The sequence below is a fragment of the Dermochelys coriacea genome, chromosome 10, assembly GCF_009764565.3.
Source record: "Dermochelys coriacea isolate rDerCor1 chromosome 10, rDerCor1.pri.v4, whole genome shotgun sequence".
Classification (NCBI taxonomy): domain Eukaryota; kingdom Metazoa; phylum Chordata; order Testudines; family Dermochelyidae; genus Dermochelys; species Dermochelys coriacea.
In genome coordinates this window covers 43,969,254-43,994,913 of record NC_050077.1, presented here as the reverse complement: position 1 = coordinate 43,994,913, position 25,660 = coordinate 43,969,254, and the positions used below count along the sequence as shown (strand labels likewise).

General features: G+C 49.1%; 1 protein-coding gene across 1 annotated transcript in view; it reads right to left on the bottom strand.

Annotated features, from left to right (window-relative positions):
- GRAMD2A (GRAM domain containing 2A) overlaps positions 1-22,476 on the bottom strand; it is a 76,078-nt gene extending 53,602 nt beyond the window's left edge. The window contains exon 1 of the mRNA XM_043493965.1: positions 22,358-22,476. Coding sequence (XP_043349900.1) covers positions 22,358-22,476 — 119 coding nt within the window. The remainder of the gene's footprint in view (positions 1-22,357) is intronic.
- Between the last annotated feature and the right edge of the window lie 3,184 nt (positions 22,477-25,660).

The window sequence follows — 25,660 nt, the reverse complement described above, 5'->3', positions numbered from 1 at the left end:
GGAGAACAGCTAATGGGAGTCACGCTCCAGCACTTGTGCTTAAGAGGGAAGTTAGCTGAATTCTAAAAGGACTCCCTTTGTGATGGGGAGCAGCTGGATGGAGGTTGGCAGCCCACATGCCCAGCACTTGATGACATTCAGGATGGGATTCTTCCTTGCCTTACACCCTGTATAGTCACTTAGGTCACCATTCTACTCCAGTATTCATGCAAACGACACCACAAGTTGCAGGGCTGTGGAGAATCAGGCCCACCAAGTGGAGTAATACACACCACCTGCTTGGAGTTTGACCAACAGTCCAGGCACACATTGTTACAGAAGGGATGTGTATGTGTACACACACACACACACACACTTTATTACAGCTGGGATCTTGGACACAGAGCGAGTGTTCGTAGATCTGACCGTGGTAGCTGTGTAGTTACTTTTAGGTACCTCACTTGAAGCAACAGCAGGATTTAGAAGGGATATGCTGAATCCATGGCACCTCATTTTTCCATCACCGAGGAAGTCACTCGTTTCTAGAGTCCAAAACCTTTGTGAGACCAGAGATTATTTAAGCCAAGCTCCAGAGCACACACAGCCTATCTAGAAAGGATTTAGTACAACTCACACAAGTTCTCTGTGAGCCACACAACGGCATCTCTCTGGGCTGGGTACAGACTATACACAGAAGGAACATCATGCCCTCTCATAGCACAAGAACAAGGGGACACTGAATGAAATGGAAAGAGGCCAAATTCAAAACTGAACAGAAAAGGCTTTTTTACATTATGCATGATTAGCACGTGGAACTCAATACCACAAGATGATACTGAAGCCAAGCGTATAGTAGGCTTCAGAAAGGGATTAGACATTTATATGGATAACAAGAATGTCCAGAGTTATTCTAGTTTATCTACCCAGCTTTGGAAGGGACAAACCTTCCTGCTTCAGGGCTTAAGCCAGCTTCTATCTATAGGGGTCAGGAGGAAAATTTCCCTGGTGCAGGTTATCCCATAACTGTCTCCCTGTGGGGTTTCTTGCATCTTCTTCCTTTGGTCACTGTAGGTGGCAAAGCACCGGTCTGACCCAGCGTGGCAATTTCTGGGTTCCATGGAGGGGAGCATGTGGCTAAGTTTGCCAGTGACTGCTCAGCAGAACAAAGAGTACTTAGTTCTCACACTTCAGGGCAGACAGCAGCGAAGGCTGGCCAGACTCAACACCTATTCCATGGGATGAAGAGCACTGCTGTATCCCCCAAGCAGAACCAGAACCACCACGGACCAGACCCCCAAAAGCCGCAGCTATTACTCAGATCCCCTTCCCCATCTGTCCACTCTGGCAGTGCCTTCTGGCCTTAAGCTCTCTGACTCCCGTGATCTATTCCCGGCACCTCTCCCTGCCCCAAGTTCCCCATCTCAAAAAGCAGGGTGAGCATTAACCTCCACCTTGGAAGGGTTCGTGTCTGCAAAACGCTCTGATGTCCTGGGATGGAGGAAGGGTCCTTTTATTACCATTATTTTCTGCTTGCAAAGTCTTTTCAACTTTGTATTTATTGTTGGAAAATAATTAGGCATTTTTAGAGCACAGCAAGAGGCAAGGACTGTTTAAGGAAACGTTCACACTCTGGGCGTCATCGCTGGGACAGGAACATGTACAAAAAAAGGGATTAAAAACACAGACGGTTTCACACACACATGAAGCAGAAGGAAAATGCAGCGTCTCCAGCTCAGAACTCCCTTAATGATCTGGATGATGGGATGGATTGCACCCTCAGCAAATTCGCAGATGATACTAAGCGGGGGGAGAGGTAGATATGTTGGAGAGTAGGGATAGGGTCCAGAGTGACCTAGACAAATTGGAGGATTGGGCCAAAAGAAATCTGATGAGGTTCAACAAAGACAAGTGCAGAATTCTGCACTTAGGATGGAAGAATCCCATGCACCGCTGCAGGCTGGGGACCGACTGGCTAAGCAGCAGTTCTGCAGAAAAGGACCTAGGGATTACAGTGGATGAGAAGCTAGATACGAGTCAGCAGTGTGCCCCTGTTGCCAAGAAGGCCAATGGCATATTGGGCTGCATTAGTAGGAGCATTGCCAGCAAATCGAGGGAAGTGATTATTCCCCTCTGTTCAGCACTGGTGAGGCCACACCTGGAGTATTGCGACCAGTTTTTGTCCCCCTACTACAGAAGGGGGGTGGACAAATTGGAGAGAGTCCAGCGGAGGGCAACAAAAATGATCAGGGGGCAGGGGCATATGACTTACGAGGGAACTGGGCTTGTTTAGTCTGAAGAAAAGAAGAGTGAGGGGGAATTTGACAGCAGCCTTCAACTACCTGAAGGGGGATTCCAAAAAAAGGATGGAGCTAGGCTGTTCTCAGTGGTGGCAGATGACAAAACAAGAAGCAATGGTCTCAAGTTGCGGTGGGGGAGGTCTAGGTTGGATATTAGGAAACACTATTTCACTAGGAGGGTGGTGAAGCACTGAAATGGGTTACCTAGGGAGGTGATGGAATCTCCATCCTTAGAGGTTTAAGTCCCAGCTTGACAAAGCCCTGGCTGGGAGGGATGATTTAGTTGGGATTGGTCCTGCTTTGAGCAGGGGGTTGGACTAGATGACCTCCTGAGGTCTCTTCCAACCCTAATATTCTATGAACACACGGGACCCTATTGCAATAGATTTAGATAGGACACAAAGAAGCTTGCCCTACAAAGAGAAATCAATAGCCATTAGAAACGATGCACCATTTTGTGTGTCTAGAATTATTGGTTGTGTTACAGTAGGATCCAAGGTTCCCATTAGGATCGGGCCCAATTGCGTAGCTGGGCATCATATGCAAAAGCCTCACATCGCGACACTGCAGCGGCTGCACTTAAACGCCCTGCCCTGAACTCCCAGTGAGGGAAGAGTGGGAGAAGACGGAGCTGGGAAAGGCTGGCCAGCAGCCATCTGTCCTAACATACCCCTCAGCGGCAGGCAGGCAGGGTCGCTGGAAGGGAAGGACGAAGCCTGGGATCTAAATGCCAAGCACTGGCACAGAGAAGAGTCTGATGTCTGCTCTATGCCATGGGCAATCCTTCCCTGGAATGGCAGCTCCCTGATACGATTGTTTCACAACCGCCTTCATGATCTCCTAGGGCCAGTAGCTCCAGCCTGCCTTTCTGGCACTCTCCAACTGCACCAGCGATGCAGGGTGTTTGCTCCATGCAACTCCACCTCCAACCACTGACTGTCTGCGTGTTTACTAGGCAGACACTGACCTACAGATGGCAAGACCATAAACCCAGTCCAGCCTGCTGTAATTCCCCACAGCTTAACACACCACTGCAACCAACTGAACCAAATCCAGCCTCACCTCCTCATCAGCCTGATGTATTCGACCCCCGCAGCACTGGGCTTATTCCTCCAGGCAGCCTGACCCAGCCCCAAGTCCCGCGGCTCTGGCGAGCCGGACATAGGAGGAGCTCAGTGTGATCCTACATAGCACCGACTCTGCAGGGTCCAACACAAAGGCAAAGGGGGCACGAGGGGCCCAGAGTAGTGAAATCCGGTCAGGTCGTGCCCCTTACAGCATTTTGGCTATATTTTTGTGTTAAAGAAAAGAAATCCAGGAACGGGTGGCCCAATTTACACCTGCAGCTGCTCTGGCTTTCAGTGGGAGTCGGGGTTGCTCAGCACCTCTGGAAAACATTCAAGCCCTTAGTCTGGAAGCTAGTTATTAGTGCTGGTTGGATGCTATCAAACAATCCCCATGCCCAGTGAACAGCAACAGGAGATGGGATCTTTTAAGTGGATTTTTCCCTCCCTCAGACAAGGCAAACTTGGGCTTAGCACATTTTAAGCTGGGATGTCTCAAAAGGGGATAAAAAAAAAAGGAAGATTTTCTTATCCAGCCAGACAGTGCATTTCACAGCAGTCGTTTGTGTGACTCCTGCAGGGAACAGGTTTGCAATTGAATGTGAGGTGCAGTAACAGCTCAGTGCTGCACTCAGTGGGTGCTCCCCACTCCCTCATTCAGGGTGCACAACTTGCACTTGTGTCATTTCTATCACGCTAGCATCTAACAAACATGACCTTCTACACATACGCAGGAGAAGACACGACAGTGTGAGTGCCCTGAGGTGGAATATGCATCTGTACCTGCTTTTAGAGCAGGGGTGGGCAAACTGTGGGCTGGGGGCTGCATCTGGCCCTTCAGATGTTTTAATCCGGCCCTCGAGCTCCTGCCAGGGAGTGGGGTCTGAGACTTGTGCTGCTCCGGTGCTCCAGCCTGGGAGGAGGTCGGGGGCTTGCCCCGCTCTGTGCGTGCCATAGCTCTGCATGGCTCCCAGAAGCAGCGGCATGTCCCCCCTCTGGCTCTTGCACGCAGAGGCAGGGAAGGGCAGGGATTTCCCTAGACCCCGCCCTGAATTTCCCCAACTCTCCTCCCAGTTTTGTGAACTAGTTACATGCAGTGTTGCCAATTTAGTGATTGGAAATTTGAATTGAAATTGAAACATTAATACACACTTTAAAAGCATATACATGAAATAAAATACATGTATCTGAAAAAGTATAATAGATTTGAAAAGTATGAACATAGACTAGCTTCCTTGTACAGCTGTTGTTTTTTATGACAATGTCAGTGCCTTCATTTCAGTGATGTTGGCCAACCTAATAATTTTAAATTATGATTTGTAAGCAAACTCTAAATGAGCTCTACCTGACAGAGAATGATGAGCTGGGGGGAAAGGCTTCAGGACCAGATTGTATTTACACTCACACCTAATCTACCTAGGTATCCAGCAAACAGAGTTGCATTGCCCAAGTGATAGGTTTTGGCTGGGGCTGGGTTACAAATCAATTGAATGAGGGGAGTAATGAAATGTGGCTATTCTTATTGTACGAGTAAAGGACAGTAGAACTGTACTTAGCCTGTGCTGCTTGAGGGCATCAAGAGAGCGGGTGAGGACAGGTGTTTTGCTTGATGATCTGCCCTGCCCCTCTCCACTGTTTAAAGACAGAGCTGATTTGGCTCCATAGATAGTCTTTTGTTTTGTTAAGTAACCACTACAGCTGAAATCACTGATAATCAGGTCTAAGTGCTTAGACCTGCTGTGGGATAGTGTTTCTGTGGAAAAGACAGCCCAGCCTGCACTAGCAGCAAGGTTCCCCTGCTGAAATCACTGAGAGCTGGTGGAACCTCAAGAGAGCAACTCACAGAGGTCACAGTGGCAGCAGAAGGTGATGGTGCAGGGCCATTGGCAACAGAGCGATGGAGTGAACGGTGGCACAACGAACAACAGTGGCCAGAGCGAACAGTGAGCAGCTGGAGGAACGAGCAAGGTGCCTTCTTGTCCCCCACCGGGGAGGTGAACTCATGTGAAGGCACCTCTGAACTCTGAATCTCCACTGACCAAGGACAACACCAGTGAGTGGGGTGCGGTGGAGGGAAAGTGAGGGGCACATTAAATAAACATTTGTTTGTTGGACTATATTTTAGTGACTTTGCTCCAAAATGCTAGATTTGTGACTGGGAATGGAAACTTATATAAATATGTTTCCTAGTAGGCCAAGAGTTTTAAAATGCATTATTTGCCAAGGTTGTTATCGCACATCGTTGCTATCTTGAGAGGTCATTATGTTGGGGGAGTTTCTGTACTAAACATTTTTATTATAATTAAGTTTTACATAAGATTGGCCATACTGGGTCAGACCAATGGTCCATATAGCCCAGTATCCTGTCTTCCGACAGTGGTTAAGGCAAGGTGCTTCAGAAGGAACGAACACAATAGGTAATCATCAGGTGATCCATCCGCTGTTGCCCATTCCCAGCTTCTGGCAAACAGGCTAGGGACACTCAGAGCATGGTGTTGCATCCCTCCCCATCCTGACTAATAGCCACTGATGGACCTATTCTCCAGGAATTTATTTAGTTCTTTTTTTATTCCTGTTACAGTTTTGGTCTTCACAGCATCCCCCGGCAAAGAGTTCCATGGGTTGACTTTATGTTGTGTGAAGAAGTACTTCCTTTTGTTGTTGTTTTTTAAACCTGCTGCCTATTAATTTCATTGGGTGACTGCTAATTCTTGTGTTATGTGAAGGATTAAATAACCTTTCCTTATTCACTTTCTTCACACCAGTCAAGATTTTATAGACCTCTATCATATCCCCCCTTAGTTGTGTCTTTCCTAAACTGAAAATTCCCAGTCATTTTAATCTCTCCTCCTGTTTCATATCCCTAAGCATTTTAGTTGCCCATCTCTGTACCTTTTCCAATTCCAATATATCTTTGGGATGGGGTGACCAGATCTGCACACAGTATTCAAGGTGTGCACGTACCAAGGATTTATATAGAGACATCTTATTATCTATCCTTTTCTTAATGATTCCCAACATTGTTTGCTTTTTTAGCTGCCGCTGCACATTGAGTAGATATTTTCAGGGAACCAACTACAATGACTCCAACATCTCTTTCTTGAGTGTTAACAGCTAATTTAAACTCCATCATTTTATATGAATAGTTGAGATTGTTTTCCAATGTACATTACTTTGCATTTATCAACGTTGAATTTCATCTGCCATTTTGTTGCCCAGTCGCCCAGTTTTGTGAGATCCCTTTTGTAACTCTTCACAGTGTGCTTTGGACTTAACTATCTTGAATAGTTTTGTATCATCTGCAAATCTTGCCACCTCACTGTTTACCCATTTTTCCAGATCATTTATGAATATGTTGAACATTAATGGTTCCAGTACCGACCCCTCAGGGATACCACTATTTATCTCTCTCCATTCTGAAGACTGATAATTTATTCTTATCCTTTGTTTCCCATCTTTTAACCAGTTACTAATCCAGGAGAGAACCTTTCCTCTTATCCCATGATGGCTTACTTTTCAAAAGTAAATTAAATTAAATTAAATTTTTTTTAAAAAATTATATTTGTTTTAGAAATCTAGAACACGTTATGTGTTTTAGTGTAATTTGCATTATCCTTATGTTAAATTTACATTATCCTAACAAAACATTTAATTTATTCATATCTCTTTTATACGTTGCAGGTCAAAGTGAAAATAAAAAGACAAAAAACAATGCAACAATTTTTCCACTCAAAGGCCTCAAAAACCAACCAAGGTGAAGAACACATCAAGATCCAAGAATATATCAACACGACATCTGAAGGTTCAAGTGGTGTATCTACATCCGACCATCCCGAAGCACAAATATCGCTACCTACTGAAGAAACAGGGTCTCCAAAACCTACAGGCAGTTCCTGATATTTGTTGGTCAAAGTATTCCCATTTATTGAAGTTACAAAAGATGGCTACTGGTGCACCTCTTGGGAAAAAAAGCTTACGAAGAAGGAAAGCTTTCCAATGCTATAACTGGTAAAAGTGGAGGAGCTTGGCTTGTCAGACCAATCAGCAAAGTCAATGCTGACAAACTGAAAGACTGCAAAACACCACACCTCTGGAGTGCATCAACATGCAGAAAGCCTTATAAGCCCACTTTCAAAGCCAATTTTATAAGTACTTAATGAGGCTCTTAAGAATGCTGGAGACACAACACAGTTCATGCAAACAAACATGGCTGTGGCATCATACTTTCTATTTAAGCACGAGATACCACACAATACAAACTGGAGGCCAATGTTAAGTGCATTGTCACTTGTTCATCCTGAAGTTGAATACTGGTTCTGAACAAGACCAGCAAATGCTCACTATCTTTCTGTAAGAAACTCAACTGACTGGCTAGAAGCATGCGGTGCAACAAAAAGACTCATCAGTTGAAAAAGGGAAGAACTCTCTCACCACATTCAAAAAAATTTGCATACATGGCTGATGAATGCACCAATGCAAATCGGTATTAAGTCATTGCGTACGTTATCTTGATGTCAGTGGTAGGCCAGTAGATGCATTTCTATATGTTCAAATTATAGAAGACACATCAGCTGCATTTCTGACAACCCACATGTTAGAAGAGTTAAATGCTTGTCAGTTGGACCCCAGACAGATGGCTGCTTGTGCATTTGATGAAGCTGCAAACTTCTCTGGAAGACATGGTGGAGTACAAGCTTTGTTCAGAGAAAAGTCTAACCCTAATATTTCTCCTATACACACTGAAGAGGCCATCTACTCCAACTCGCACTAGTACGAGTTGCAGACGCTTCAAAAATATTTTAAAAAGCTATACATTTAATGTCTTCATTATATTTTTTCAGCAAGAATCCAAAAAGAGTGAATCTCAGAAAATATAGAAGATACACTGGGACTGAAGTTCAAATTAGTCCAACCTGGGAAAACCTGCTTGCTCTCTCATGAGCAATCCTTGGCTGTTGTCTTAAAATTACTCCAGCCATTATTACTGGCTTTTGAAAGTATCTACTAAGATGGGATGGATCTAAGTAGTGAGGCTGGTGAATTACTTTTGCTACTATGTTCAGAGAAAATTATTGCCATTCTCTCTCTCTCTCTCTCTCTCTCTCTCATAAATCTACTGTTGAAACCACTTGGGTCATTAAACAATGCCATCCAGGCATCTGCTACAACAGTTATAGATCTTTGTCCAGCAATAGAAGCTACATTTGGATCAATCAGAGAGCTATCCACTGAAAAAGTACTGGAAGAAGCAAAAACTTCAGTCCAGAAGTTGACTAATGAAGGATTCAATATAAATGCCTTAGGAGAAGAGGACAAGAAGTGTTTTTAAGACAACTGAAAAAATACACAGACTTGATTCTTAAAAATCTACAACAGCAACTTCTAGATTCTACTCAACCTCTGTGTAGCTTTTACAGATCCCTGTCCTATAAAACACTGACAGTGGAGTGGAGTGAGGCACTACCAGCAATGGGGCTACAATGTGCTCAGGACAGAATAGAGAATTTGAACACAGAGTGGAATATCATACGACAAATTAATGAAGATTTGACTACTACTTTTTTATTGTCACTAGTGGCTCAACCCACTCTTCGTGCTAGGTTTCCTGGGATGAAAGAAGAAGGAATTCATCTCTTGCTACTCCCAGTCATAACAGCTACAGTTGAGCATTCTCTATCATTGAACAGAATTTTGTGTTCTGAAAGAAGTCGCCTTCTGCCTGATCATGTGAATGAACTAATGAGCATATCAATTGAAGGAATGGAAATACTGGACACATGAGAAGCCACCAAAGATGAACACATTGCATTCAAGAAGTTCATTAACAGAGTTGTTCAAAATTATAACAAGAAACCAAGAAGGATGTAGATGTAGTGCTTCATAGAAGGCTCGAGTAGCTAACTTTAATTTAAAAAGAAAAAGGAGTACTTGTGGCACCTTAGAGACTAACAAATTTATTTGAGCATAAGCTTTCATGAGCTACAGCTCACTTCATCGGCTGCATGCAGTGGAAAATACAGTGGGGAGATTTTATATACACAGAGAACATGAAACAATGGGTGTTACCATACACACTGTAACGAGAGCGATCAGGGAAGGTAAGCTACTACCAGCAGGAGAAGGAAAAAAAAAAAACCTTTTGTAGTGATAATCAAGGTGGGCCATTTCCAGCAGTTGACAAGAACGTGTGAGGAACAGTAGCGGGGGCGGGGGGGAATAAACATGGGGAAATAGTTTTACTTTGTGTAATGACACATGCACTCCCAGACTTTATTCAAGCTTAAGTTAGTTTTACTTTGTGTAAAGTTAGGCTTGAATAAAGACTGTGTATATAAAATCTCCCTACTGTACTTTCCAGTGCATGCATCCGATGAAGTGAGCTGTAGCTCATGAAAGCTTATGCTCAAATAAATTTGTTAGTCTCTAAGGTGCCACAAGTACTCCTTTTCTTTTTGCGGATACAGACTAACATGGCTGCTATTCTGAAACCAACTTTAATTTGTGTGATGATTTTAAAACACGAGTTCAATCTAACAAAATGGTCATGAAACGTTTCAGTTTTTATTGTGGTGCCATACAGCCCACTTTCACCTTCACAGTCTTACCCCCCCATCGGCCCTGACTCCTCTTGCCCCCATTTCAATTCCTGGGGAAAACACTGGCCAAGGAGCTCCACATGCTGCCCCCGCCCAAGTGCCACCCCCACAGTTCCTGTTAGCCAGGAACCATGGCCAATGGGAGCTTCAGGGGCAGAGGCTGCAGACAGGGCAGTGCACAGAGCCGCCTGGCCGCACCTCTGCACAGGAGCCAGAGGGGGGACATGCTGCTTCCAGGAGCTCCTTGAGGTAAGCACCGCCTGTAGCCTGCACCCCTGATCCCCTTCCGCACCCCAACCCCCTGTCCCAGCCCTGATCCCCCTCCAAACTTCTTGGTCTCAGCCCTCCTGCACCTCCAACCCCTTATCCTCAGCTCCACCCCAAAGCCCTCACCCCCAGCCGGAGCCCTCATGTCTCTCCCATGGGCTAGAGCACTCCCTGTACTTCCCTCTCCTGGCTTTAAGGAGCTCGGCTGCTACCTCCACAGACCACAACCAGCCTTCCATGGACTGGCTGCAGCCGGAGCAGACGCACTAGAATTGAAACATTTTCTAAAAGCCAGCCTGATACACCAAATTCTGCAGGTGGGTGCTGCTGCTGAATGCCTCCTCCCGGGACTGGAGCACGATCACCTGCTGAGATGAAGCGCAAGGCGAAAATGTCTTAAATAGACAGATCCAAACCTTAAAAGGCTTTCCAGCTCAAAGCCAACACCTGGAATGGCAGCCCGGGCAGAGTCTATGGCACAGACCACATGACCGCCACGAGCAGAGTATGTTCCAATAGCCTGGAGCCCGGTGGTGAGCAGAGCCCTCCAGACAGCAAGAGGGGAAGGAAGCATCTGTGGCTACTGCTGAGAGCCAAGGAGTAGCTGGATAGTCACAGTGTCCCCATCTCAACCTGCAGACATCGCTAACAATCCATGGATGTGCCTTCAACAGAGGGAGCAAGTCTCACCATCGCCAGCAGGGGGGCAGCCCTCAGCCTACTTGATACAGCTCAGTACTACATCGGTCCCTTCTGCAGACCAAGGAAGCCCAAGTCTTAACCCTCTCCCATGTGGCAGCTCCCAACCTTCCCCTAGGTGCCTCATTGACACCTTCTCCAGCCAGCAAACACCCCTTCCCCCAGCCATGGATGCAGCTCGCAGACACAATCAGCAGCCAGTAAGTGCTGGGAGAGAGGGGGATGGTGGGCTGGGTCTGGGGGGGACACAGAGCCCCGATTCCTGAATGCCAGGAAACACATCTCTGAAGGCAGCCAGAGGAAGGAAGCCGCACATGGCAAAGGACAAAACGCTGAGAGAGGACTGATTGCAAACTCCTTGGAGCAGGGCCCTTTCCCAGCACAGTGGGGTCCCAATCCTGACCAGGGCCTCTGGGCCCTGCTCTAATTCAGGTCATCCTCAACTAGCAACGTGTCCTGCAAGCCCCTAATCTCCGTCTGGTGGGAGAGCGCAGCCTGAGTTAACCTTTGCACACCTCAGCCCAGTCACTCAAAGCAAGGCCAGGCCAGGCGGTTTCAGGAAGTTATCCCAGTCCAGGGGAACTGGGGCTACAGAGGGGGCACATCCACAGGTGGAGCCCACAATTCAGAGGAGCTCTGCCATCGGGCACAGCGGGTTTCATACAAGGCAGGTAACTGATCCGCAGGCAGTCAGTGATGTGTGGGGGGAGCAGGCAGAGAAACAGATACTCTTGCTGCCAGACTGGATCTTGCACGCCAGCAACAGGATCCCATGCTCGACTCTTTCACTGATGAGGCCCTTTGAGCTCTTGGACAAGTTCAAGAGGCACGTGAGCCCCAGGGGCCAGTAACTAGGGTGCTGACCCCCAGACGATCAGTGGCCCCCCAAGCAGCAACTTGTGCTGCCTTTGCCTAGAGCGACTGCCACTGGGCTCGTGAACAAAGCTTGGTTAGAAGCATGAGGTGGCCCTCGCCAAGAGGCAACAACTGGGATTCAGCCAGGAAGGAGTGACCAAGTGCGTTACATGCAACTTGTCCCCCTCCCCAGGAGCCCACCCAGCAATGGGGCACTACCATCTCTCTCCATTCGGACAATGGGGCCATCACTGGGCACCTCCCAAAAGAATCAGCCACGAACCCGCAAGAGGACAGGGGTCAGAATTTCCCTTCCCACTTTCCTCAATGCCTTTAAGGTTTTAAACAAAAAGTTCCCTTCTCCTCAGCTTTCCTGTTGTGGCTGTGGAGCGCCAGGCCCAAGAGACGATGGAGTTCAGAAGAGGGGCCAGGTTTGCGGTCCCTTAGCTTCTTGGGTGCTAAAGGCCAAATTCCAAGGCCTCGGCCCTGGAACCAGGAAGTCCCATCTCTGGCTCTCACGAGCTTCTGGGCTTTGAAATTCGGTAGGAATTGCAGGGGAGGGTCGCCCAGCTTCCTCTGAGGAACCTCAGCCCAATTCCAAAGAAGGTTTTGGAGATCATCCTCCACAACATACCAGTATGGAAATCAAGACACACAACCAGGAGGTGACATCTCCAAGGCCACAGAGCAAGTCCGTGATGGAGCAAAGAAAGAGAGCAAGACTCCCAGTTCCTGCTTTCACGGCTCAGCCACACCTTGCAATAAGGTGGGAGAATCCTACATGGGGGGGAGGGATGGATACCCCAAGCACTGCACAGGGACAGCAACTGAGTTAACCAGCTTCCCAGAATTTCCACCATCTGCCAGGAGGCAAAGATGCTGATGAATTTGCCAAGTCACTTATGCCTTCGGGGGCAGGATTGCAAATTTCTAAAGATCTGTTTCCGCACTTCTGCAGCAGCTAAGAATTCATTATGGCCCCAGGCCACCTCTGTAACTAATTGTCATTTCCAGGTGATTACTGCATCCATCTTGCCAGGACAGTAACATGCCTGGAGATACAGCACTAAAGCTATGGGGCCTCTGGGCCAGGAATCGACCAACGTGCCCCCTAGCTTATGCTCCATATGTCTTTGCCACGGCAGTAAAGTCGGGCAATGAGAGGGGCAGCCAACACTTCACTGGTGCAGGAGGATTTCTCGGTTCACATGAGTTCAGAGACCACAACCCCACCCAGTCTCCACAGTCCTTCAAGAGGAGGAATGGAAGCAAGCGAGGGTGGGTCCCTTGCCACCTGTCTGACAGCCAATGGGGCAGTATCAAAGGGAGAACCTGCATCCTGGTGTTAAAAGCACAGCGAGCCTCCAGAGCTGCTCTCAGGCACCCTGCACTCTGCCTCCCTCTGTGCACTGGTCCCTCTCTGGTTGCCGCTGAGCGCAGCCTGGCGTGTTTGTCTCGTTAGGAGACCAGACTGGCTCTGGGTTTATTATTTGTAATTCTGAAAACAAGAGTCTAACAAAGCAGCTGCCACGTTCACAGCAAGCAGTAGCTGAGCCAACTATTCCCCTGACATTTTGCCAGCAACGGAGCTTTCCTCTTAGATCTTAGTGCCTATGTTCAAGGGGCATCAAGATCCAGCGAGAGGGCACTGCTCAGCAGCCATGGCCTCTAGTCCCAGCTCTGCTTCCAACCTGCTGCATGGCATTGGGCAAGTCCCCACCCCATACCGTGCCTTGGTTTCCCCTCCCACCCTTTGCCCGCCTTGGCTTTTTCGATTGCAAGCTCTCTGGGGCAGGGACAGTCTCTTGCTATGTGACCACAGTAGAGCCCTGTTCTCACTTAGGCCCTCTGGGTGCTACTATAACACATGATTGGCCCAGCATGTGAAGGGCTCCCTCAGCCTTGAGCCTTCTCCTCCCTGTCACACATGACAGTCAATCTGGCAGGAAGATCTGGCCAACGGGGGTAACAAGCACCAAACACGTGGGTAGAGAGACACAGACTACCTTGAGCCGAGCACCATGTGCCTGAGTAGCAGGAGCACCCAGAGGGCCCGGTGGCAGCCATCCTCACACACACCCACGGCTCTCTCCTCCCTCAGCACAGCCAGTGGCAGCAGCCAGGAATTTGCTTTAATCCTGAACACACCCAGCTACGTGCCCACGTGGTGCAAGGCCTTACTGGCCCCACTGGTGTTACACCGCTGACTCAGCTGGCCCACCCTCTGCAGCATTCCCCTCTCTTCAGGATCCAGGGTACCACAACCACCAGAAACACAGCGTCAGGGAAACCTACAAGGGACCCTTTGCTCCCTACCACTCACGTCCAGGGCAGCAGGAAAAAAACCTTACAGCGGGGATTCCACTTGACTATGACGACATGTAAAAGGCAGGACCTCAGATCCCCTCTCCCCCCACCTCCCTTTATACTGGCACCGTTTCCAATAAGGCTGGACCTGAGCTGGCTGTTTGCAGGGGGAAACTCAGCCAGGGACTCCAGGCATTGCTGGAAAGAGGCACTCCACTTCTGTACACAACACCTGCCAAGCCACTCTAGATTCCACGTGGTAGCTGACACGGAGCAAGACAAGGCCATGTCACAGAAGGGTCACAGTCCCTCCTCAGCTGGGCAGGATGCGTGCCCGGGCTTGGAGATGCCTCCAAGGCAGGACAAGTGGAATACGTTGGAGTAGGACAGTTGCATTAAGGCTCTGTCTTCTCCCTGTCCCCATGCAGAAGCACATTACCCCCAAGAGAGGAAGCACAATCTCCAAACCAATTGCACGTAGCTATCCACTGCTTGGACAAGCCAGGTCACTGGGGGTGGGGAGGGGGGCACTCCACTTGGAGGATATACTTCCAATATGGAGAAAGACAAGGGGGGTGAGGGAACATCTTGAGAACTGCATGGCTTGAAAGCTTGTCTCTCTCCCGCAACAGATGTTGCTCCAACAAAAGATATTCCCTTACCTCTCTTGTCTTCCTCCATATCCTGGACAGACATGGCTACATCAACATACAAGATATGCAGGAAGGCTTTCGCAACCTGAGAATTAAGCATACCACCAACTGATGCCATAGGTCCCCAAGTCCAGTCAGAATTGAGTGTCATGTATTCCTAGAACATGGAAGAGGGAAGGATAAGGCTTAAACTAAGCCCCACATTTCCCAAGAACTGAAATATCATCCAGATTAGGAGGGCAACAGTTGTTTGCCTCGTACTTCAGAACCCATCAGCGTGTCACTCTCACGGTCAACACAGAACCAGCAGCCCCCAAAGCAGAGCACTATCACTGCCCCAAGTCTGCTCAACCAATTCTACCCTGAGGCTCTTGACTGACCAAGACCAGGCAAGTAGCCAGGGAATTTATGTCAGACGGCTCTCACTCAAATTTTAGTTCTGCTGTCAAGTTCCTGCTTGCATAGGGGGCGTCTCCATCCCAGGGCAGGGATGTGGCCACCTCAGCAGAAGAACCCACACCCATGTTCAGTCCAGGGCTAGTCATACTGTTAACTAGGCTTGGAAGGATTCGACTTTTTTAATCGGTAAATGTCACTTTCACCATACACACGCAAACCAATGGGAAAATATTTGCATCAATAATCAAAATGTACAGCTAGACGAAGAAAGAAAAACGCTGTTTGAGAAGTTGTTAACATTTGACTGAAGGCTCTTTACTTTGTGTATTTTGACATGGGATGTTGACAATTTGTGTGTTAGCCAGGAGAAAACTTCAAATGTCATTACATCGTTATTGCCTCACCACCCCTTCATAACCTGCAACTGTGAAAATTTAAAATCAATAAAAATAGGAAAAATGCCTAAAGCCCAGAATTTTGTGAAACTGTGTAAATTTAAAATCAATAAACATAAATAGTCTCTGGATATCAAAGTATGAAAAGATCGAAATCCTATTCTGCCACGCATAGTATTAACACCGAATACAATGAATACCTGAGATCTAGCTCTATATTAGTCATACTCCAGATTAGCGATCGTGACAGTGTTTTGCTCATCCCCTCTAGGTACAATTGATAACTATACTTTAAATATAGTCTTTCAACCAGTTGTGCATACACTTTATAGAAATTTTATTTAGACTACATACATTTCCCTAGTTTGCTTATGAGAATGTCGTGCAGAACTGTGTCAAAAGCCTTACCAAAAATCAAGGTGAAGGAGTACTTGTGGCACCTTAGAGACTAACAAATTTATTAGAGCATAAGCTTTCGTGAGCTACAGCTCACTAAACTGTAGCTCACGAAAGCTTATGCTCAAATAAATTTGTTAGTCTCTAAGGTGCCACAAGTACTCCTTTTCTTTTTGCGAATACAGACTAACACGGCTGCTACCCAAAAATCAAGGTATATCACATCTACTTCTTCCCCGCTACCCAGCAGGTCAGCAATCCTCTCAAAGAAGGAAATTCAGTTACTTTGGCATGATTTGTTCTTGACAAATCCATGCTGACTATTCCTTATAATCCTATTATCCTCCAGGTGCTCACAAACTGATTGTTTGATAAGTTTCTCTAGTATCTTTCCAGGGACTGAAGTTAGTACCTATCTATAAAAAGTCAGCATATGTTTTCTCTTCTCCAGGCATCTGGGAGCTCTCCCATCCTCCAGTATTTCTCAAAGATAATTGCTAAGGACTGCAAGGTTGCTTCATCTAGTTCCTTATGAGCGAGAGAAACATGCCATAAAAATACGCTGCAGCCAGGGCAGAACACACATAGCGTGTAGAGTAATCCAAGGGCGGGCCTATCACAACACACAACCTGCTTGCTGCAGGGACCCAAGTGCCGCTGACAGCACACAACAGGAAGCCCTTATCAGGCTCATCAGCGTGAAGTGGGAATGCATGGAGGGGGGGGAGGGAGAAACTCACAGCTACGTGAACTCTTGCAGCACTGACTGCACACTCTGCCCTGAGAGCCAACCCACATTGAGCCAGAGGCCAGGCAGGAGGTGCCTGCCATGCTCACCCAGCCCAGACAACAGCAACACAAATGCTCATGAAAGTAGGGCTCAGCAAAGGGAGTTTAGGGAGCTATTTATCCCCACTGCTGTTCAGGAGGCTCGACTCCTAGCTCTCCTGGGGCACATCCTGATCAAAGACTCATCCTGCCACTAAACACCCCACACTGATGGAGACAAGGCATCACGGTGGCGATTGCACCATGTATCCTTCAACAGACATGTCATACTCTAGACCTACAGGGGGACTGGCAGTCCTGAGGCTTGCACACGATGGGAGCATCAGGGCAGCCAGACAGGTACAGAGGATGCCAGGAGCCAGTGCAGGTGGAAAGCCAGGCTAGGGACAGATTCCTACCCTTAGGAGGAAGTGGCCATCCCAGGTGGGAAGCACACGGACTGGGCAGAAGAAAAGCAAGAGTGAGCCCTGGGAAAGAGCATGGCCCACTGTGAAGCTGGGACATTTGTCTCAGGCTGCCTGCAGCCACCACGGATACTAGATCTCCGGACCCCATGAAATCCCTAGCACCAGGAGAAGGCTCAAAAGCAGAGCTCCCTTCCCCCCACTGCCCAAAGGAGATTTTATTATACGTGTTACACACTGGCATGCGGCTCTGAGGCAGAAGCCCCCAGGGACAGTTTGGGAGGCAATTTCCTCATGGCTTGTCCCACAAAAACAGCAGAGCCAGTGTTCCCGGGTCATCCAGGTACCACCGGAGATCCGGAGGCTCCCAGCTCTCCTGAAGCACTGGGACAGTGCATCAGCCTTTGCTCCAGCCAGTCTCACAGTTGCTGCACTGTGGCGCCTGCCAGGAGCCAGCGTTCCTGTGGAAGGCCGCGCATACACTGCCCGCTCCTCACACCGGTACACCTGGTCACATAGCCTCCCCAGCCCAAGGGCAGGCTGATTCTGGATGACCACCATGCAGAAGATAAAGTGTATTCCAGTACAGAGGGTTTGCACAATGTAAAGGCTGCACATTTATCCTCTGGGGAGAGGGGAAGGCTATGGGTGAGGGCGCTAGAGAGGGCGCAACAGCTCCTGCACTGTCCCCAAGTGGGCCATTTAAGGGTGGTGCTACAAGGTTTGGGATCGGGCTGAGCTGCTGACCCTCAAATTCTGTGTAAGCACCTCAAAGGCAGCAGCTGTGGCTGGATTCCCAGCCAAGGCCAGGTGAACTCAGGCTCATGCAATCAGAGCAAGTTTCACCCAGCGCGAATTCCTCACTCAGTTGGTCATTTGCCACCAGCTCTTCCCACACCTCACGTCGTGTCCTGCACAGGCGCTGTCCTGAATTCTCCACCTCGTTGCTCTGCTCAAATGTACCCCCCTCCAATCCAATTTCCACACCATAAAAACCCAGCCAAAGGGAGCTACAACATCCAAAACACAGCTTCCCCCCTCCCCCCACACACACACCCCGGGGCAAGAATAAATCAATCAAATGCAGTTCCCCAGGGTAACCTCTGCCCTGATTGCCTGAAACAGCATTAGGTGCTCAGAAAACTAGGTTACAGGACCAGGTTGCATGGTGCTCAGATGCGCCAGGCCTTCAGTCTAACCAGCTGACAAAGGCACAGTGCCAAAGAGGAACGTAATTAGGAGTGCAGTGTCCTTGTTTCTCTTCCAAGAAACAACAGCAGAGCACGCTGACCTGGAGTCAGGAAAGCAAAACCTCAATTCTGAAATCAGGTCCTTTCCCTTTGGCAAAGAGTCTCAGTCCCCTGTCTGGTCCCCACACAGTGTCCTCACTCACCAGCCGAACAAAACGCCAACCCTACTTTCTCACCCTTTACTTAACAAGTGTCCCCAGGTATCCATATAACAGCCTAGAAATAGGAAACAAAATGTAAATGTCTAAGCTCCGTCACATGCTTATTGCGCCACATCTAGCCGGATTGCTGTTACTATCACCAGGGAGTGGGGACGTGAGAGTCACCAACAGTAAGGGTTAGACATTTGTGTGTAGACAACCACCAAGATGTGAACACTCAGCCTGGGGCTGGGTTAAAGAAGTTACATTTTAGGAAAAAAAAACAGGCTCAGGAAGGGAGATCCCAAGAACAGGAGAATGCTCAGGAGTTGTTCAGCCCAGCGTTTCAGAGATAGCCCATAACCAGAGAGCTGAGCCCACTGCCCTGTTTCCTTAAATCACAAGAATCCAGCAGACGCCCTGGCTTAGGGACTGGTTGAGTCAGGCAGCTCTAGCTGGCTGGCCACAGTCTTAAGAAGGTCAGTAACAGTCACAAGTAATTATCATCTGCTAGCTGTTTGGTAGCCTGCATGCTGTGGGTCTGGTTCCTAGTGGCCACGTGTCCATACTGGCAATCTATGCAGCAAGACCAAGGACACACAAACAATACAGAATGAAGCCGTCTCTTCCCCATGTTCCCTGTGAACAGGGTGAGGCACAGTGGACTCTCATCTTCCCTGATAGTCACGTTCTAAGTGTCAGGCAGTAGGATTAAAGGCACTGAAAAAGGTGAAGTCTAGATAGCTAGGAAAGATGCCACGTGTTTGGAAGAAGTGAAGCCAGCCAGTCAGAGCGCATCTCAGAAATCCAAGCCCAATGCAGCAGCACCAGCATCCCTATATCTATATATATCCCAACTCACCAACACAAACAAACATTCCCAATCCAAGAGACCGCTCAGCCTGCTGAAAGAATTAACACGCATCGGGGCGGGGGGAGGGCATTATTCAGATGCTCATACTAAAAAACAAAGAATGAAAAGTAATAAAGCAAAACAAACAATGCAGATCCTGTTAGTGCTGAGATTCAAAGGCAGGCCTGGCCTTGCTTTACCGGAAACACCAACTCCGTTTCCCCAACAAGAAACAGTACAGAGCTTTGTTAATTCATTAGCATATGGAGAAAGCACCAGCAGCCTGGTGAACAATGCAGCAGCATGTCTGATGAGATGCAATAAAATGGAGAAAAGAGAAAGTGTGGGGAAAACTTTTTGCCTCAGCTAAATAAAAGTCTGCTTTCCCAGCATATAACCCTATGCTCCGCAACCCTGTTTACAAAGGGACCTACGAAACTCATCAAAAACACAGAGCTTCTAACACCTGCCTGGAAACATTCACACACAAAAAGCCTGAACATGTCAGCAGCAGAATACTGCTTGCTAATCTGCCAACGTGTCCAGCCCTGTTTAGAGTCGCGGAGCTGCGCACACGGCAGAGACAGGCTTCTGCAGTCCTGCTCTCCAGGACTAAGGCTCAACTGCTGCACACAAAGCAAGAACTGTGTAGGCAGAAATTAGAAGAAACCACAAGTTCTCACTGACTGCCCTCCTCCTCCTTCCCAGTAATTCATTTCTGTCTGATGCAAGCTTTGGTGCTGGCACCAAGATCTGTGTGGAATTGCTCGTGGCCAGTTGCACTGGCAAGGGAAAACTCCTCATTCCCTTTCTTGTTCTCTGGATTTACAGAACCAGCTGCACCAAAACCCGTGCTATGCAGCCCTTTGTAAGACCCGCCTGGGTTTTGTGCTCACTCTGTTGTTCAAGGGGGCACCTGCATTAAAGTGGCAGGAAATCTTGCAAATAAAAGCAACAGATGGTGGACTCTCTCCACCCTATCAAGGAGTCGCAGCTATCAACCCCATTTCATACCTATCTATACCCACCCTAACCTCCCATGTTTGAAAAACTGGCAAAAAAGACCAGCCTTGCAGCATACCCAGAGAGTGCCACTGAAGCAAGAGGAAAGTGAATTCCAAAGTCAAAGGACCTGACCTTACTGAAAATATTCTACTCACAATTAAACTATAGGAAACCAAGCCTGAAGTAGCCCTTAGGGCAGAGGAGCAATTGCCCAGTAACCTCTGGGGTCCTTCAGTAAGAAAGGAGCAGAATCACTCAGTGACTTCATCTGCCCCCTATTAGAGTCACCATACATAGGGAAGGTAATTAATCGCTCTAAAGGAAGGGATCACCAGGAGGGGAATCACTCCTAAATACCTATCACTGCCATCTCCGAACCCCAGACTGATTGGAGTCCAGGAGACCTGAGGATCCAAGTCCTGACAGAGCTGCCTCGCCACCACTTCATTAATAACAGGGAACTCAGGACACAGCAATAGTTAGAGAGCTGGGTACCATCAAAAGGATTCAGAGAGGAAGGATCTTTAAGAGAAGCAGGCATCTCTTCCTCCTGAAAAGAGGTGTTGACAATGAGCTCCAATAATGGTCCCAACACTTTCCAAGTGATTTTCACCAGACAGAAGGGAAATTGACCTAGGACTTGTTGTTTACATCCCAGTTCCACAGGGCCTCCAGAACCTCAGCAAGCAACCCTTGGCTGAAACTCAAACAGAAAAATTCATTGTTTGGCCCTCAGCCAGAGACACAACTCTGCTCTCAGAGAGATAGACAACTCTGTCCTCCTCAAGCAATCTCCATGGCAAAGCATTTGGAGAACTTCTAGCTGCAGGCAACCTTTAGCTCTATCACAGCTCAAAGAGCCTAGATTAACCAGCTTGCAAAGCCCAGAGCAGTTCTAGAGATCGAAAGTCTCCAGAGGCTGTAACAGAGGAACTCCCTTCTTCAGCTCCTGCACAGCTCCGGGCTGGAACTGCAAAAGCCCTGTGTTCAGTCAGGCTTGGAGAGACACTTGGGCAACTAGCACAAGAGCCTCTTCCCTCCTGCTTCATCTGTCATAGGTCAGCACCACCTCACGCTGGGTGAGCAGGATATTTAGCGGTTACTGTACGGATAGCAGCAGGTAAGAGAGGAAGATAAGGTCCTAGCAGGCTGCGTACAGGCTTCCTCAGACTCGTTCCATTAACTTAGGAGAGCAAACAAAGAAAATAGGCCCTTCACCTCAGCCTCAAATCAAACAGCAAGTCAGTGGCAGGGTGTGACCTCACTTCCCTGCCCCGTCCCAGCACAGCAATAACTGGGTGACACGTGTGCCATGAGAGCTACAGATCCTGAGTTAACCCCACAGAATCCTTGTGCGTGTGGACAGAGAGCGATCGGCCTTGGAGATTCCAACCTAGGAGGATTAGGGATACTCAGCTATAGACTCTGCTGTGCTGAGGAGCAAACTCACACTCAGCAGGCACCCTGCTAGGTATGGCAGAGTCCGTCCGCACTACAGATTGGCGGCAACCGACACCACCTCACCATCTAACGCACACACACCCCCATAAACCAGCAGATACCATCTGGGCTGAAGGCCTCCTACACAGTAACAAGATCCGTCTCTGTCAGTGCTGCAAAAGGAGCATAAATGGAAGAGTGGGTCCCTGCCAGCAAACCCCCCGGGACATGCGCCAGGAGAGTTCAAGTGGAGTCTGACAGTACAAAAGGAGCGTTCCTGGCATCGCCTGGAGGAAACTTCCCTTCAGTCCCCTGGCACACAACACGGCAGCCCAAATATGCTGCTCCCTGTGGCCTGGCTAGACTATCACCCCCAGCCTGTGCCCCTGCCCGATCCACCCGCTCTCCTCCCCAGGGCCCACCCTGGGCCCCCTGCCAGACCCAGCTACCCAGCCCGCGCCCCTGCCCTCTCCCCGCTGTGCTCCCCAGCCTGTACCGCCTGCCTGGCCACCCCACCATCCTCCTGCACAGCCCGAGCCCCAGCCCCAGCCCCAGCCCGGCCCCGGTACCTGGGCGGCGGCGGCGGCGGCCCCGCGCTCTCCCCCCGGCTCGGCGCTGTCACCCCAGCGACTCGCTCCACTCCCAGCGCCGGCCGCTCGCTCCCAGTTCCCACCCAGCGACCTCCCATTGGCTGCCGGGAGCCCCGCCCCCAGAGCGCACAACTTCCTCCGGATTCGCCCATTGGCTGCTTCAGGCCTCGTCCCCAGAGCACCGCCCCGTGCTCAGGTGAGGGGCGGGGCCTAGCGGGGGCGCGTCCCCCCAGACAGGGACATCGGCCCCCCCGTCACAGCCCCGCTCCTCTTGCCCAGCCCCCCCCCGCCCCGGGCATTTCCCGCCCCAGACACGGGCATCTTCCCCCTCCCCCTTCCTAGCCCCTCCCCCCTTGCCTCGCGCATCTCCCCCACCCCTTGCCCAGCCCCCCCCGCCGGCATCTCCCCCCCGCCCCTCGCCCAGCCCCATGCATCTTCCCCCTCCCCTTGTAGCCCCCCCTGCCCCGGGCATCTCCCCATTCCCTTACCCACCCCACCCTAGGCATTTCCCACCCTTCCCCTCATAGCCCCCCCCACAGGCATCTTCCTCCTTCCCTTGCCCAGCTCCCCCTCCCCTCATAGCCCCCCAGGGCATCTTCCCCCCATCCTTTTCCATCCCCCTCACAGTCCCCGTACCCCCACATATCTCCCCCCTCCACTTGCATCTCCCACCCTGCCCCTCAGAGCCATCCTGGGCATCCCCCCTCCCCCCTGCCCAGCCTCCCCTCACTCCAGGTATCTCCCTCACTGCCCCTTATAGCCCCCCCCAGAGGGACATATCCCCTCTCCTCTTTCCCTCCCCCAACTCCTCATAGTCCCCCCGGGACAGGAGCATCTCCCACCCCGCCTCTCATAGTCCCCCTCCCAACACAGGCATCTCCCCACTCCCCTTGCCCAGCCCCCTCTGACAGGGTCATCTGCTCCTTGCCCCTCATAGCTCCCCCCAACAGGTGCATCCCCCACCCCCCTCTCGTGGAGTTTCTGGAAGTTGGACTGTCCCGGGCCCTAGTTTTACTCTGTACCTGGCCCCACAGCCCCCTGCTCCACATTAGATTGTCCCTTCTCGGGAGGCTCTGCAGGGATCCTGACCAAGGAGCTGGCATGGCGGGTAGCACATGAGGCGTTGGCTGGCTGATCCAAGCCTGACATGGGGCCAGCCAAGAGCAGAATAGGTCCCTGCACGAAGGGGTGTGTGCTGCCCCACACACTCTAACCTGAGCCCAGCAGGGCTGATTAGATTAATGAAGATTGGGTCTCTCCTTTCTACCAGGGTGGCAGCACTGGTATCACGAGAGCAGGGTCAGATTCACTAGTCCCAATTCCTCACTGCCTTACACTGTGTGTAGTCATTTTCACTGTGGGAGCTAAACGATACCAACTGGACTGGGCCCTGTTTGACACCCTCTGAGTTCAGGAACACAAGGCGCAAGATGGAGGCTCTGGCCCGTTTTTTCAATATGTCATTAAGGTATTTATTTTGATTAATAAAGCATAAACAAGTGCCCATCCTATGCTCTGGGCACCCTTTGCATCAGTGAATTTGGCCCACAGCATCCCATGGTAGGTTATACACTTAGCTCCGATGCTATCCACCTGGGCGTGCACTGGCCCAGGGGATCCAGTAACCCCCTCCACCATAATGAAACCCCTGCACCCCTCAACCTGCTACCTCCCAACAGGCCTGGCAGAAGAGATCAGTCTTGGTAGCTTTGCACTTAGCATGCCAACATCCAGCTGATTGTGAAACACCCTCATGGAAGATATTTATAGGGTGCCAATCAGCACAGGGCCCAGGCGCTAAGTTACATGCTGTAGCACAACTTTTCATAAAGCCAGAGAGCCAGCATCACTTTCATTTTCTTACTTGTTCCATGGATCTTGCAGTGCCTTCCACAGATTTGTACCGAGTGCCAGGATCCCCCTGAGAGGAGACATCTGGCTTGTGGTGGGGGTCGAGACAACCCACCAGTGTGTCTCAGCAGTAGCTCAGCCTGGCTGCCTCTCTCTTTTCTTTAGCTCTTTCTTCCCCAGCCCAGTGGTGGGCTCTTTGTGTGTTGGGGGAGGGGGGGACAGTGCACTCCATATGTTTATGGAAATATGATTATGAGTATGAATATAATGTAACTGGAATATGCTTTACACAAAAGGTCTCTTGTAAGGTATCATTACAAAGCTTAAAGAAAAGGAGTACTTGTGGCACCTTAGAGACTAACAAATTAATTACAAAGCTTATGATCTACTGAGTATGTACTATTGCTATGTCTGGAGTTAGGAGAATAAGATATAAACTTGTATCACTGATGTAAACATGTACTTGTGGCACCTTAGAGACTAACAAATTTATTAGAGCATAAGCTTTTGTAAGCTACAGCTCACTTCATCGGATGCATGAAGTGAGCTGTAGCTCACGAAAGCTTATGCTCTAATAAATTTGTTAGTCTCTAAGGTGCCAGAAGTACTCCTTTTCTTTTTGCGAATACAGACTAACACGGCTGCTACTCTGAAACCTGATGTAAACATGTTAAGTAGTAGCCATTAAGGGTGCTTCAGAATCAATCACCTGTAAATGGCTCTGTTTACTTGCAAACCTTCCTGGGTACCTGAGCACCAGCCCTGGAAGAATGTCACATGATTCTGGAATCCATCTTAAACCTGGTGCTTTTCCATTTAGGAGGAGTAGGGACCCAGAGACACACAAGATTCCTGCCTTATTCCAAAAATATAGAAGGGGGTGAAACAGAACAAAGGGGGCCAGTCATGAGAAATCCCCCAGTAACTACCTGAGCTGGAACGAACAAGAACTGTACCAGGGGAAAGGATTGGGCCCAGTCTAGGAAGGAGTCTAGTCTGTGAAAGAAGCTTATTGGAACATCTCAGAGTGGGATTTACCTGTATTCAGTTTCTTAATGTATTAGGCTTAGACTTGCATGTTTTGTTTTATTTTGCTTGGTAACTTACTTTGTTCTGTCTTTTATTACTTGAAACCACTTAAATCCTAAATTTTATACTAAATAAAATCATTTTTGTTTATTATTTAACCCAGAGTAAGTGATTAATACCTGGGGGAGCAAACAGCTGTGCATATTTCTCTATCAGTGTTATAGAGGGTGGACAATTTATGTGTTTACCCTGTATAAGCTTTATACACAGTAAAACGGATTTATTTGGGGTTTGGATCCCAGTGGGAGCTGCGTGTCTGGGTGCTGGAGACAGGAGTACTTGCTGAGCTGTTTTCAGTTAAATCTGCAGCTTTGGGGGCATGGTTCAGACCCTGGGTCTGTG